Source organism: Bombina bombina, chromosome 3 (assembly GCF_027579735.1).
Source record: "Bombina bombina isolate aBomBom1 chromosome 3, aBomBom1.pri, whole genome shotgun sequence".
NCBI lineage: Eukaryota > Metazoa > Chordata > Amphibia > Anura > Bombinatoridae > Bombina > Bombina bombina.
In genome coordinates this window covers 959446941-959463501 of record NC_069501.1, presented here as the reverse complement: position 1 = coordinate 959463501, position 16561 = coordinate 959446941, and the positions used below count along the sequence as shown (strand labels likewise).

At 36.7% G+C, this 16561-nt stretch overlaps 1 protein-coding gene across 2 annotated transcripts in view; it reads left to right on the top strand.

Moving 5' to 3' along the window:
• LCP1 (lymphocyte cytosolic protein 1) overlaps window positions 1–16561 on the top strand; it is a 118785-nt gene that overhangs the window by 21452 nt on the left and 80772 nt on the right. For both annotated transcript variants that reach the window (XM_053708006.1, XM_053708007.1), the window contains 5 exons: window positions 6646–6736; window positions 10498–10661; window positions 13783–13912; window positions 14694–14826; window positions 15740–15821. In XM_053708006.1, coding sequence (XP_053563981.1) covers window positions 6670–6736; window positions 10498–10661; window positions 13783–13912; window positions 14694–14826; window positions 15740–15821 — 576 coding nt within the window. In that variant the 5' untranslated portion in view covers window positions 6646–6669. The remainder of the gene's footprint in view (window positions 1–6645; window positions 6737–10497; window positions 10662–13782; window positions 13913–14693; window positions 14827–15739; window positions 15822–16561) is intronic.

The window sequence follows — 16561 nt, the reverse complement described above, 5'->3', positions numbered from 1 at the left end:
GGGGAAATAACGTCTTATGCCGCCATGATATCAAAAAAATTGAAAAAAAGAGAGAAAGAGGTCACAAATTCTGTGACCAACGCATATAACCGTTATTTGCTGCAAAACACACCTCTCCACTGGGCTAAATATATAAAAGCCAAGAGTGAAAGAGACGCTTTGGCATTATTAGTGGAAACACAGAGAGAACTGAGGTTCCAGGCCAAGCTTTATCGGTTCGGCAATAAATCTGGCAAATTACTAGCCAAGTTAGTTAAAGGTGACAATAAGCTCCCTATTATCGAAGGAGTCTTTCATCGAGAAAAGCCTCTGGTGAAAACAGAGGACATTCTCGAGGTTTTTGAGGAGTACTATAGAGATCTGTACTCTGCAAGAACCACAGATGAACTTCAGTCTGAGCAATTTTGGGGGCAGGTAAACTGTCCTTCAATCACAACAGAAATGAACTCTATTCTGAATAGCCCAATTTCCAACGAGGAAGTGAGTAAAACGATCTCTGAATTAGCAATGAACAAAGCAGCAGGCCCAGATGGCCTTCCCAACGAGGTGTACAAGATCCTAGCCTTAGAGATAGTTCCGTATTTATGTAAAACTTATAATGAATTCTACACCGAGGGTAATACTATACCAGCTGGCTTTTCAGCCTCTTTCACAACTTTGCTTCTGAAGGGAGGCAAGGATCCTAGTCATAAGGAATCTTATCGACCGATAGCCCTCTTGAACTCGGACTATAAGATCCTAGCCTCAATTTTGGCACGAAGGCTCCAAAGTAGCCTTTCACATATTATTCACAAGGATCAAGCAGGATTCATCCAAGGCCGCAATTCAGCCTCCAAGATTAGGGAGGTTCTCTTGATGACAGAGTTTTTTCAAACCAGAGAGAGAGGAACAGAGGGCAAAAAGGATCTCGCAATAGTCGCGATTGACGCGGCTAAGGCATTTGATTCAGTTTATTTTAGTCACCTGTTCACTTCTTTAGCCAAATTTGGATTCAGAGACAACTTTGTCAATTTTATTTGCAACTTGTATACACGTCCTTCCACTAGACTAATAGTTAACAACTTACTATCCACAGATATCGCAATTGAAAGGGGAACGCGTCAGGGGTGTCCCCTATCCCCCCTTCTGTTCGATATTGCCATAGAGTCTCTTGCAATTAAGATCCGACAGAGTATTGAGGGCATTAATATGGGTGAACATATAATGAAGGCTGCACTATACGCGGATGACGTTCTTCTTTATATTTCAAATACAAACTCGAATATACCCAAACTGCTTAGCATTATTCAACAATTTGGTTCTTTCTCTGGGTACATGGTCAACACCGCTAAATCGGAATTATTTTGGCTAAATAAGAACAGGGATTCAATTAAAGACAGTCCATTTAAAGAGGTCTCTGAATCATTTAAATACTTGGGTATTATTATACCAGTAAGCTTTACTGAGCTGTACAAAGTTAATATAACACCCATATTAACAATGATTTGTGAGAGGCTGAAATCTTGGCAAAATTTACCCATTTCATTATCAGGGAGAATAGCCCCATACAAAATGATTCTCCTTCCGAAACTTTTGTATATATTGCAAAATACCCCATTAATACTATACGGAAAAGACATTAGGTCGCTCAATAGGGCAGTTGGGAAATTCCTCTGGCAGGGGAAAAAGGCGAGAATCTCTTTAACAAAATTAACTTTGGCAAAGGAATATGGGGGTCTAGCCTTGCCGGATATTAGGCAATACAATTTGGCTTTTCTTGCAAGAACAGTGACAGATTGGATGCTCGTTAAAGACTATGTTACAAATATTTCATTAGAAGTAAATATCTGTCGCCCATACCTTCTTACTGGTTTGGCGCATTGCGCACCCAAATTACTACCTTCTGAAATTAAAAAGCTTAAAAGTATTTCGAACCCGATCAAGGCCTGGTGGAAAATAGGGAACACCCTAAGTTTGGATTGCAGTGTATCCCAATACTTACCAATAAAAGGAAATCCAAGATTCCAACCCGGTCTGGAAATGGCCATATTTGATAGATGGTCCCAATTAGGACTGGTAAAAGTTAAACAAATCTTTGAAAATGATTCAAATGTTATAAAAACATTCGAACATCTGAAGAACGAATTTAATTTATCACACAAAGAATTTTTTGCATACTTGCAACTTAGACATTATGGATTAAAGATCACGAGGAATACAAATTGGTCGTGGACATTAGGGAAATTGGAGAAGTGGCTGACTTTGATAAAGGCTGGATGTATGTCAATTACCTCCTGTTACGCACTTCTCAATGCCAACAAAGGAATTCCTTTACTCGAACACATAGCAATGACATGGTCCAGGTTACTCTCCTCAGAACCAGTAGAGTCAAAAAGTGTACAGAGGTCAATAGATCGAGTCTCTCAGGCCACTCTCTCTGCTACGTGGAGGGAAGCACATCTTAAAATCTTACATAGAACATACTTTACCCCAGCCTTAGGCTATAAGATACATAATTCAGAATTCAGGACCTGTCCAAAATGTTCCCTGGTTGCAGCGGACTTGGTCCATATGCTTTGGAATTGTCCAAAGATACGCCAATTCTGGCATAAAGTTGAATTTTGGCTTAATAAAAATCTGGTGCCTGCCCCTCTCGCACTTACCCTGACACAGATCATTTTTTGTGTTCAATTGGAAGTACGGCAACAACCTCAGGAAAAATTAATCATTCTCACAATTTTAGCTGTCAGATATCTGATTCTTAAGTACTGGAAGAGTATAAAGACTCCCTCAATCTCTGAGGTAAAAAACTGTCTGAAGAAACAATGCATGATCGAGCAAAGAGATACAAATATTGATAATGGAGACATAAAAAAATTCTTCCTAAAATGGTCAGCCTTCATCAAAGGCTATCCGATTAATGAAATTGAAATGATAATCTTTCCATTCAGGAATTCAGAAATGGTGTTGCTCAATCTGTGGTAGGGGTTGGGGATGGAGGTGGGAGATGGGGGGACATGGATGAAATTTATGATTCAAGTTATTCTCTCCCTCTCCCCCCCCCTTTTTTTTTTTTTTTTTTTTTTTTGGCGAGGGTAGAGGGAGAAGGATGGGAAGACAATAAAGGAGTGGGAAAAGAGGAAAAAGGAGGTTTAATATAAATGATATGCGTTAGCAGACATAATTAATGTTACATGGCAATACAAATTATTATTTATGTGACGCGGTACGTCAAGTTATTATTTTCTATGATGTAATAGACAGAAGTGAGTTGTATCAAGAATATCACTGCCATGTCTCCGATTCATGTTTTTTTTTCATATCTTTTTTGTTTGTTTTGCTCTATGTATATATTACACATTGTATTAAACCTCAATAAAAGTGAAATTTAAAAAAAAAAATTGATTTCGACCATGCTATCCTTTTAAACTGATAACTGGCTAATTAGTGAACATAATAATGGTTTTTAACTTCCATTCAGTGGCAATATTTACTATCACTATCCAGTTATATTTAAGAATTTGTTTTAATAATGTCAATAGAGCATTTGGGGGCCCTTCTTAGATTCTTGCACCTGGGCCCTGTGGTTTCTAGTTACGCCTCTGCTAAAAATCATTATTTGATTTTTTGTAAACTTATCTACTGTAGTCATATGCAGTTGCACAAACCCTGAGTTGCACAAACCAATGAAAGGTTTGGTAACGTGGTCTGAATATATTTGTGAGCATAATGAGGATGTCTAGAACAAAAATTAGACAACCACAAATTTCTAAAGAGGAAAAGGCAATAATATTTTTACTGTTACTGATAATGATTGTTTCAGAGAAAACTCAGTTGGCCTTTTATTGACATATAGATATTAATGTATAAGTTAGTCAAGATAAGTAGCTCTGACCTCACTCAACTCAACAGCTTTATTATTCACAACAATCACAATCTTACATCATACAATAAATATATGCTTCCTTTTATGGTACTAATAATCATTTAATCATTTGCATTATTTTATCTTACATAAAAACATTTACTACATAAAAATCACATATTAAAAGATGTATAGCCATAAATAAGTGCATATAGATTAGTGGAACATATTTACATGGGATCACATTATTTTCCATTCCCTCAGGTTCTGTCTTTCTCTTACTATTGCTGTGCCTTTTGCTAGCCTGCTGCTATCTCAACTCATTATTATACTATTTGTCTGACTTCCATTGAAAGTGACAAGAGCTTGATTGGCTGACACTAAAAAAAATATCTAGGTTGTCAGGTTCTGGGGAATTTTTACATTTTCACAACAAACCTGATGTTACTAAGGACACTTTATTTAGTGATTTATGGCAAGTTAGACTATTATTTTGTGCGTGTACAGGTATAATCTACTTTACACACTGATTAAGTTAACATATTAATTGACACACACAATGGCGCATATTTATCAAGCTCCGTATGGAGCTTGATGCCCCGTGTTTCCGGCGAACCTTCAGGCTTGCTGGAAACAGAAGATATGAAGCAGCGGTTTAAAGACCACTGCTCCATAACTTGTCCACCTACTCTGAGGCGGCAGACAATAATCAACCCGATCAAATACAATTGGGTTGATTGACACCCCCTGCTAGCTGCCAATTGGCCGCAAATCTGCAAGGGGGCGGCATTGCACCAGCAGTTCAGCAGAACTGCTGGTGCAATGATAAATACAGAGAGCGTAGCTGTCGGCATTTATTGATGAGCAGCGGACATGATCCGCCATATCGGATCATGTCCGCTCGCACCATCATAAATAGGCCCCAATATGTCCACTGTTATGTTTACTGCAAATATGCAATATAAGTAGAAGCATACAGAAATATAATTGTATACAAACTCATACACATCCATATCTGAGACACAAAAACCCTTGCCCTACGGGATGTATTCAATCCCAGATTATCAAAACAGGTACTCCTGCTAGTAAAGAAGTTTAGATGGCACTGTTTGGGCAGTTGTGCTCCTTAAACTCATGTGAACTGGTCCTGGTCACACAGGGGGAATTGTTCAATCTCTCACTATCACGTTGATATGACATATTTTAAACCTACAATATACATTTTTATTATATTTCACAAAAAAATACTTATATGGTAACATGATACGTTACAAATTGCATAATAACATATTTAATATGATTTAGGCCAAACTGCCACATCACTAAAGTGTTAGAAAATGTTTGCGTATCTTTAATTCTTTTAAAGATAGGCATAGCTGTTTCTATGGAGGCCCCCTTGTATGCCGGCACAACCACGATCAACCCTCTTATTATAGTCATGTTTTTTTCACCACTGTAAGTAAATTATGCTGTGTTATTTATTAGTAGGTGACAGGTGTATGGCATGGCAGTTGTTAGTGCCCCCCTACTTTTGACTTTGAATCAAAATTTGCTGGCCGCATTAAAATATCTAAATATTCCCTTAAAAGACCAATTCAAAAGACTTTAACAATAATAAAGTGTTAGGCGCAGTATGGTAATACCCTACTAATACTTTGTGCTGGCCAATATGGGTATTGGCTATGCTAACACTGGGAATGCCAGCAATGCCCAAAATTATGATGACTCTCAGAACCAAATGGTAATATTCTAATTAAATGTACGCAATTATCTGAGTTGCCTAAACAAACTAACCGCATTGCACACTAGCCATAACTTTTCCCTTTAACTCATCTCTAAACTCTGTAATATTTAATTTTCCATCAAACATGAGTTTTATAACATGCACTAATCATATCCATCTCCCAAAAAACATCCTTTGATTAAATTACTCTGTCTTAAACTCTTCGTTATAGGAGCCTTAATTTCATATACATGTCTCTTAACTTCTGACGCCTACTGTTTAGACTTTAAATCTGGAATTTAGAACATGTTGTTTTTTTTTAAAAAAGGCTTTATCTTATTATTGCATCTGTACCTAAGATATATTTAAATTTCATAATATCTAATGGCGATGTACACATAAAACACTATATAAAACATCAGCATGGCCTTTTTTGTAATATACTGATATTCCAATATGTTTAGTTATGTAATGATTTCATACATTATAAAATGTGTTTGTTTGCCAAACAAATCTTATTATGCCACTATTATCCCATTGTACAGTTCTGTACAATATATTCATGCTTTACACATTAATAATGATAATAATATTTCTATAATAAACAGAGACCCTTCCTTATTTGCTATCGTGGAAAGAATAATATATGATTAAATAAGAAAAAAATGCAATACCTATTCTTCCTCTTCCTATTATATAAAATATAGTTTGATTATTTACTGTTATTGTCATCTACATAAATATGTATTGTTTTGATAGCAAATCCATCTCTAAAATCACGTAAACCTACTTATTTTGTGTCTACTATAGCAACCAAAAAACATGTATAACAAAACTATCATGAACTATATAGAAAATGTAAATGCTCAATGTAAGCAAATAACTTCTGGTGGCAGAAATCTCTGTATTGTGGCATTAAATGTTTATTTTCATTCTGTTGATTCTATCGGGTAGACTATTTAGATTTAATTTAATGGTTCTAGCCTTATTTTATTTGCTTTTGCTTTCTCCCGTAAAGTTGTTCACAAAATTGGAACTTTTACATTTAAACATATGGTGTATTCTGTTTTATTTTGAGGTTTGTCTACAGAAGAAGAGCAATATGGCTACAAAAGGACCCGTTACAGGTGAAGAGATGGAGGAGCTCAGGGAAGCTTTTAGCAAAATTGGTAAGTTTCCTGCACATCCTCTTTGCTGATTTATAGACAAATAAAAGCCGCTATGGCTGAAACCATTAACCCCCTTTTTCTAAGCAGTGCTAAATCATCTTCTGACAGCTGGACAGATAGCTCAGTTTGCTAAGGCACTGTGGCTGAGCTTTGTAGCAACCCAAGGGTTGCAGGTTCGATCCCTGATAGCTCAGTTTGCTAAGGGTTGCAGGTTCGATCCCTGATGAGGTCCACTCAGCCTTTCATCCTTCCGAGGTTGATAAAATGAGCAGTGCCTTGAGACCCTTACGGGTGATTAGCAGTGCTTTAAAAGTACACAATACAATACATGTATACATTTAATTGAAACTAATATACTCCTATTATATGCAGTCAGAAACAAGAAATTTTGTTTTCATATGAACTGCTACATGCAATTACAATACAAAAAATGTATTATATGTCGTCTAACATATATTTATAGCTGTTGTGGGGTTATTGCAATTGGTTGTATTGCTTTGATCCTTTAAAATACAGGGAGTGCAGAATTATTAGGCAAGTTGTATTTTTGAGGATTCATTTTATTATTGAACAACAACCATGTTCTCAATGAACCCAAAAAACTCATTAATATCAAAGCTGAATATTTTTGGAAGTAGTTTTTAGTTTGTTTTTAGTTTTAGCTATTTTAGGGGGATATCTGTGTGTGCAGATGACTATTACGGTGCATAATTATTAGGCAACTTAACAAAAAACAAATATATACCCATTTCAATTATTTATTTTTACCAGTGAAACCAATATAACATCTCAACATTCACAAATATACATTTCTGATATTCAAAAACAAAACAAAAACAAATCAGTGACCAATATAGCCACCTTTCTTTGCAAGGACACTCAAAAGCCTGTCATCCATGGATTCTGTCAGTGTTTTGATCTGTTCACCATCAACATTGCGTGCAGCAGCAACCACAGCCTCCCAGACACTGTTCAGAGAGGTGTACTGTTTTCCCTCCTTGTAAATCTCACATTTGATGATGGACCACAGGTTCTCAATGGGGTTCAGATCAGGTGAACAAGGAGGCCATGTCATTAGATTTTCTTCTTTTATACCCTTTCTTGCCAGCCACGCTGTGGAGTACTTGGACGCGTGTGATGGAGCATTGTCCTGCATGAAAATCATGTTTTTCTTGAAGGATGCAGACTTCTTCCTGTACCACTGCTTGAAGAAGGTGTCTTCCAGAAACTGGCAGTAGGACTGGGAGTTGAGCTTGACTCCATCCTCAACCCGAAAAGGCCCCACAAGATCATCTTTGATGATACCAGCCCAAACCAGTACTCCACCTCCACCTTGCTGGCGTCTGAGTCGGACTGGAGCTCTCTGCCCTTTACCAATCCAGCCACGGGCCCATCCATCTGGCCCATCAAGACTCACTCTCATTTCATCAGTCCATAAAACCTTAGAAAAATCAGTCTTGAGATATTTCTTGGCCCAGTCTTGACGTTTCAGCTTGTGTGTCTTGTTCAGTGGTGGTCGTCTTTCAGCCTTTCTTACCTTGGCCATGTCTCTGAGTATTGCACACCTTGTGCTTTTGGGCACTCCAGTGATGTTGCAGCTCTGAAATATGGCCAAACTGGTGGCAAGTGGCATCTTGGCAGCTGCACGCTTGACTTTTCTCAGTTCATGGGCAGTTATTTTGCGCCTTGGTTTTTCCACAAGCTTCTTGCGACCCTGTTGACTATTTTGAATGAAACGCTTGATTGTTCGATGATCACGCTTCAGAAGCTTTGCAATTTTAAGAGTGCTGCATCCCTCTGCAAGATATCTCACTATTTTTGACTTTTCTGAGCCTGTCAAGTCCTTCTTTTGACCCATTTTGCCAAAGGAAAGGAAGTTGCCTAATAATTATGCACACCTGATATAGGGTGTTGATGTCATTAGACCACACCCCTTCTCATTACAGAGATGCACATCACCTAATATGCTTACTTGGTAGTAGGCTTTCGAGCCTATACAGCTTGGAGTAAGACAACATGCATAAAGAGGATGATGTGGTCAAAATACTCATTTGCCTAATAATTCTGCACTCCCTGTAATATTAAAATTAAAGAATTATTCATCTAACATGGAATTCACTTTATAACGATTTATTCTGAGGTGTCCGGCTTTAGTTTAAAGGGTTCATGCAGATCAGGATTCAATAACTGCTTGATTTGTGATGAGGTGGCATCAAAAGGTAATAGATCCTTATTTAAAAAAAAAAATATTAATTCCTGCCAATTTGTGTACCACGTGGACAGGAAATCCTATAACTATTAAAAAATTAAACTTTCATGATTCAGATATGGCATGCAATTTCAAGCAACTTTACAATTTACTTTTATCATCAACTTTGCTTTGTTCTCTTGGTATTGTTTGTTGAAAGCTAAACCTAGGTAGGCTTAAACGGATTTCTAAGCTCTTGAAAGCCGCCTCTTATCTCTGTGCATTTTGACAATTTTTCACAACTAGACAGTGCTAGTTCATTTGTGTCATATAGATAACATTCTGCACTGATTGGCTAAAATAGAAGTCTGTCAAAAGAACTGGGATAAGGGAGCAATCTGCAGAGGCTTAGATACCAGGTAATCACAGAGGTAAAAAGTATATTAATATAGCAGTGCTGGTCATGCAAACTGGGGAATGGGTAATAAAGGGATTATCTATCTTTTTAAACAATTGAAATTTTCAAGTAGACTGCCCCTTTAAATAGATATTGAATGGCAAATACATTCTAGATATTATGATTTAATCAAATCATAGATTTGCCTGAGAATAATACCATGTTGGAACCTAGGTTTTCCACTGATCTATCTCTTCTGTTGAGGACAATTAGGGGCAGATAAATAACGCAAACAATGGCTGTGCGGAATATAGCAATGTTAAAGTAAATATTTAATAGGGCTTAATGCTCCTTTACATTCCACAAATCCATTGTTTGTAAACGTTATCTGTATCCATTTGTCCTTTACAGAATAGAACAGAAAAGGGAAACATAGGTTTCAATATGGTGGCGCCTGTTACATTCTAGGAATTCAGGGGAATGGCAAAGCCCATAATTTTCAGGATTAAATTACAAGAAAAAATGACAAAATATAAAATAGTATTTTGCAACTTTTTGTTAACTAGACATAATTAAACAATTTATATTACAATCTCAGTGCTTAATGGGACACTGAACCCAAATTTTTTATTTTGTGATTCAGATAGAGCATACAATTTTAAGCAACTTTCTAATTTACTTCTATTAGCAATTTTTCTTTGTTCTCTTGCTATCTTTATTTAAAAAAATAAGGCATCTAAGCTATTTTTTGTTTCAGACCCTGGACAGCACTTGACTATTGGTGGGTGAATGTATCCACCAATCAGCAAGAACAACCCAGGTTGTTCACTAAAAATGGGCTGGCATCTAAACTTACATTCTTGCTTTTCAAATAAAGATACCAAGAGAATGAAGAAAATTTGATAATAGGAGTAAATTAGAAAGTTACCTAAAATTGCATGCTCTGAATCATGAAAATATTTTTTTTTGGGTTCAATGTCCCTTTAATGCCTCTGTAATAAAAAAATTAACATTGGCAACATAATGGAAAAGGAAACTTATTGGATGGAAAGATTTTTACACAATTTAATTTTTTTGTTTATTTTTTTGATGTATCCAAAAGAGGGTGTTTTAAAGCTCATTCAATTGTTTTCATGTGATAAATAAATCTACTTTCTTCTTGTTTAAACTTTTTAGATGCTGATGGAAACGGTTTCATAAGTCCTTCTGAATTGAATGACCTGTTTAAAGCTGCTAACTTGCCTCTCCCTGGATATAAAGTGAGAGAAATCACCCAAAAATTGATGGAAGCTGGAGACCAGAATCAGGATGGCAAGATTAGTTTTGATGAATTTATCTTGGTAAGCTATCAAGTACATTTACCTTAAAGGGACATAATATATGCTAAATATCTTGAAACTGATGCAGTATAACTGTAAAAAGCTGACAGGAAAATATCACCTAAGCATCTCTATAACAAAAAAGGAAAATATTTTACTTCACAATTTCCTCAGCTCAGCAGAGTAAGTTCTGTGTAAAATGTTATACTCAGTTACTGCCCAGCTGCAGGTAAAAAAAAATAAAAAATGAAGAAATGAACAGCAGACAAACAGCATCAACAGTGCTGAGGTCATGAACTCTTTTACTGTGATCTCATGAGATTTCACTTAACTCTCATGAGATTTCATTGTAAATTTCCTTACACTGAATAGGGAAATAACATGAGAGTGCACGAGGCTCAATCCTTCAGCTGTCCCGGGACAGACATACTGATTTGCTTCTTAGAAGTCCTTTACAATGGGATGTGGCTACTGAGAAACTATTGAGGTAAAATATCTTCCTTTTTTACATAGAGATGCTTAGGCGATATTTTCTAGTCAGCTTTTTACAGCTATACTGCATCACTTTCAAGTGTTTAAACATTTGGGTATTATGTCCCTTTAAACATGGTTGGGGGGGTCTTGAAATTCTATAGAACTTATTTGAAAATATAATTTCGAACTTTAAATAAAGTCAATTTAAGAGATGATGCACACGTAGCATATGTGTATATGCTGCTGAAACAGTAATAACTTTTACTAGATACACATTTCAATTTTGACCTTTATATTCCCTTTAAAGCTGAAATTAAAATATACTTTTTATTTGGTGGAAAGTAACCGTAATGGTTTGTTGTAAAAGCAGGGGCGGACTGAGACCAATCAGGATCCCGGGCAAAAATTAGGGAAGGGTCCCCACTCTCTCACACTGACTCAAATTTATTCAAATGTATGCAAATGAACATGGTAGTCTCCCTGCCCTGCTCCCACCAGGCCCCCCACCTTTCAGGACCCCCAATGTCAAGGACTAGAGACAGGGCCCCAACCTTCAGGGCCAGACCCCACATTCCATGACCCTCACAGTTACAGAAAGTGGTAAGAATAAGGGTTGGCGCTAACTGTAATCCTAAAAGCCTAGTTATAAAAACTACTCCTCCTTAGTAGTTCGAAATAGAGTTAATAATGAAAACTAGAGGTAAATAACTGGCGCTAAACAAATAGCTAGGATTACACTACCTAAGGGTAATATTAAATCAATACCTATATAGTAAATATCTGTGGTCAAATACAACTCGTGATACAAAAAAATAACATTAATGTGAATTAACCTAGAAATGACAAGTGCACTTGCTACTTAGTGTCAATCCTTAAAATGCAAATAATAAAACTCTGTGGTCTAATCCGTGCTGTGGTGTGGGCTAAAATCTAACAATAGCCTCAACTAGTATTATGATGCAGGCCAAAGGATACAATGTGTAAAAAAATTAATCAAAAAAAGGTGTTATAGCGGTCTGCTGAGTGGAACAATAATAAAATCTGTTAAAGTGTATAGGTGCCGGTTTATGCAAATAAATCTCTATGACTATAGTTTAAAAAATATATATATATTTAATACTAAACATTAATATATAAATGTTGCTGACTGTTATAAAAAATTAAAACACACACTAGGGACGTCTCCCTTAAGTGTAATAGGCAAGAAACAAATATTGGCTCCAAATAGAATGAATATATCACACGTATGTCTGATATAACAAAGTTCCTGTATGATGGGAAAGTCACAGTTTTATAACTAGTAAGGTACCTTACTGAACTCGGAGTAATGGGAGCTGGCAGCTCGACCGTATGTTAATTCCTTGTGCTTTCTTCGGCGTCTGTGTTTGACGGGGTATTTCGCGGCTGAACAACAAGCACAGTTACAGACCCTCAACAGGACCCCCCACACTTTAAGGCCCCCCGAGCAACACCCCCCACATCCAGACACAAGGCCCGCACTCTGGGGCCAGGGCCTCCAATTAACCCACACTTAAAGTGATGGTAAATTCAGCCAAACTGCTCCACATATTTGTAATGGTCATATCCTAACTAGCATATCAATATGCTTTTTTATTAATAAATACATCAGCACACTAAATAATTTCACTTTTAATCCTGCTACGTTAACGGTTTTAATTCAGCCTCTCTCTAACATTTTCAAAGCTCCTTCTTTGAGTGGCATCTGTTCTAGCCAATTAGAGCCTCACCATACGCCCCATGTTAAACTCTATCTGCACGCTCCCGTGCTTGGAACCCTGTAATCTTACTAAAATGTGCATGTGTGATAACAGATGCACTGTTTACTGTAAGCTGAGCTGTGAATTCCTTTATTCTATTGCGCAAGTAGCGTAAGTAGTTGCGCATGCGCATTTTAGTAAGATTACAGCGTTCCAAGCACGGGAGCATGCAGATAGAGTTTAACATGGGGTGCATGGTGAGGCTCTGATTGGCTAAAACAGATGCCACTCAAAGAAGGAGCTTTATAAATGTTAGAGAGAGGCTGAATTAAAACCGGTAACGTAGTAGGATTTTAAAAGTGAAATTTTTCAGTGTGCTGATGTATTTATTAATAAAAAAGCATATCAATATGCTAGTTAGGATAAGACCATTACAAATATGTGGAGCAGTTTGGCTGAATTTACCATCACTTTAACTGCTTAGTTACTGATAGGGCAGCTGTCAATCTCATCTTAAGCAGCACACCAGGATCCATGGAGATACCATTTGTGGGCCCCCTTTATGCTGGGTCCTCGGTCCAGGTCCTATTTGCCAGGCTGATCAGTCTGCCCCTGTTGTAAACTAACTAACATAAGCACAATTGTGAGTTTTAAAATTTGAATGTGAGTAAAATTTGAATTTAGTAAATCCTCATATTCTTTGTTTGTGAAATACATTTTGTAGAGAGTGGAAGACTTGTAAAAAAAAAAAATATTAAAATAATGTACCTCGACATTTCCTTTGTGCATATGTCAATTTTTTTTATCAACCACAATTTACAAAAGGCCTGAAAAAGAATAACAAATTTAAAAAAAAAGATTAGTATAAAACATCATTCTTCTATTCCTTTTAATACAGTATTAAAGAATTTTTATTTCACTTCCAATTTTGTTTTCTTTGGATTTCATAGATTTTTAATGAACTTAAAAGTTCAGATATTTCAAAAACATTTAGAAAAGCCATAAACAAGAAAGAAGGCATTTGTGCTATTGGCGGTACCTCTGAACAATCCAGTGCTGGCACCCAGCATTCCTACTCAGGTAAGGAAAACTAGAAAAAAAAAATTGGGAAATTCATAAAAGCATTAAAATAATAATAATTCAAAAATATACCAGTTTGTCACTAAAGATTTTAATTTAAATAATTTACAATTCCTGTGCAAAGTACCTTGCATGGCATTTTGCAGGGTTTTTAAATTCAAAACCATTCCGATGAATTAGAAAACTTTGTGATAACAAGTTTTTAAAATGCATTTGTGATGCAATATAACCCCTATATTCTGTATTTTGAAAATTTAACAATGGTTTTGCAGCCCATGAAAAACATGGATGGTTTTCCTTAAGTCAAAAAGAAACATTAGAAGACTATGCAACAGCTACAACTGAGTTCTGGGATTTCTGATGGTCTATAATGGCAACGATTTTAAAAACCCTGTGAAAAACGCTTACCACAGTTCTTATAGTGGATTGGTCCTATTATATTGTTTAATAAGCCAAACGAGTTTATGTGAAAGGACTACTCTAAAAGTGCCACCCTTCCTCACTTAGCACGCAATCTAAAAACGTTGCACTATTCTGTTTCAATGAAAGTAAACGACCCAAACCAAGCTATTTGGATATTGAACCTAATCCCTATTCACCATAACAATAAAATAAAGTATAAGGATCTTCAAAAAAATACAAACTATTATGTTAGAGAGAGAGAAAACAATATCCAACGGAGAGGATGATTTCTATTATTGCATACACAAATTATTATCAGTTTTGTACATAATCAGAGGTTACCTTAAAACTCATACGCAGTTTAATATCTGTTTTGTAGAAGAGGAAAAATATGCATTTGTTAACTGGGTTAACAAAGCCTTGGAGAAGGATCCTGATTGTAAGCATGTTATTCCCATGAACCCGGATACTGATGACCTGTTCACTGCTGTGGGTGATGGAATTGTACTCTGGTTAGTATCCTTTTAATTTTCTATAAATATTAGTCTAAATAAACATAAGCTGGAATATACATAATCTTCACTCTAGAGCAAAACTGTGCTAAATTTAAAAACACATTTTTACAATAAATTAATTAATAAATAATATACTGTATATAAGCAATATTTTCAGTGTAATGCATATAAATAACACATCCTAGACACATGCCCAATATGCAATAATACCATATTAATAATAGTTAATAATTCATTTATAAATGCAGCTACTATTTTGAAACTAATGCTTGTGGCATACTTGTGGTATCAATTTCACTCGAGCGCAATAAGAGGTAGATTTACCATTGTGCGGACGGACATTATCCGCTGTAGCGATCATGTCTGCCGCACATCGATAAATGCTGACAGCATATGCTGTCAGCATTTATCATTGCACATGCAGTTCTGGTGAACTGCTTGTACAATGCCGCCCCCTGCAGATTTGTGGCCAATCGGCTGCTTGCAGAGGGTGTCAATCAACCCGATCGTTTGTGATCGGGCTGATTGCTGTACGCCGCCTCAGAGGTGGTGTATCAGTTAAGGAGCAGCAGTCTTAAGACCGCTGCTTCTTAACTCCACACAGAAACAGATGCATTGGGGGCAATACGGCTGTTAATAAATCGGTTCCGTAGTGTTACATATCTTGTGCATAGTAACGCTCCGCTTGTAATCTAGGGCTATATTTGTATTATACTTGATAATGGACTAAATATGTTAGTAACTTCACTAGATGATTGTTTCTATTATGTTTTTTTTTAATTTAATATTGTTTGATAGGTAGTATTTAGCCTCTACTTATTTATATATGGCCATAAATAAGAATGCTGCTTATTGTTTTTCTAGTTTTAAATCAATTTCCTTATATTGCTTTTTTTTTTTTCCTTTTCAGCAAAATGATTAACCTCTCTGTACCTGATACAATTGATGAAAGAGCCATTAACAAGAAGAAGCTAACACCTTTCACCATCCAGGTACCTAATAACTTCGCTGAAGGACCTACCAATATTTGTCAATAACATTTTTTTTAACATAAAATTGTATTAGCTTTCAAAAACACACTGATTGATAATAGTTGTGAAATTTCAGATGTGCATATAGAGAATCGATGCCCACAGTGTTATCATCCTATATAATAAAAGGCCAGGTATGTTTGTCAGATGCAGTCATGCGCAGTAGGTGGGGGCCTGGCCATGGGTGTTGTCATGGGGTGTGGCCGAGCGGGCGTGCCTTGATTTTGGCGTGGTCGACAGGTGTCGCGTGTGGGCGTGGACGGGCTAGAGGGAGGGGAGAGAGAGCAAATAAGAGGGGAGAGAGAGCAAAAGAGAGGGGGGAGAGAAAGAGAGCCAAAGAGAGGGGAGAGAGAGAAAGAGAGCAAAAGAGGGGGGGGGGGGGGAGAGAGAGAGCAAAATAGGGGGAGAGAGAGCGCAAAAGAGAGGGGGAGAGAGAGAGCGCAAAAAGGAGGGGGGGAGAGAGCAAGGGGTGGGACCGCAGTACTTAAAAAAATTGGCCCATTGATACGGGCTTTAGGACTAGTATTTCATAAAAAAAGTCAGTTGACCAGGATAATCATGTTATTCAGCAACATAGTATTCAGATGAACATATGATAAGTTAGGGACATCATGAAACTCTGATATGGTGGAGATTTTCTAAGGATTTGAATTAGTTTTTTACAGTAGAGTACTTCACCCATTTTTTCAGGAACCCTCTTC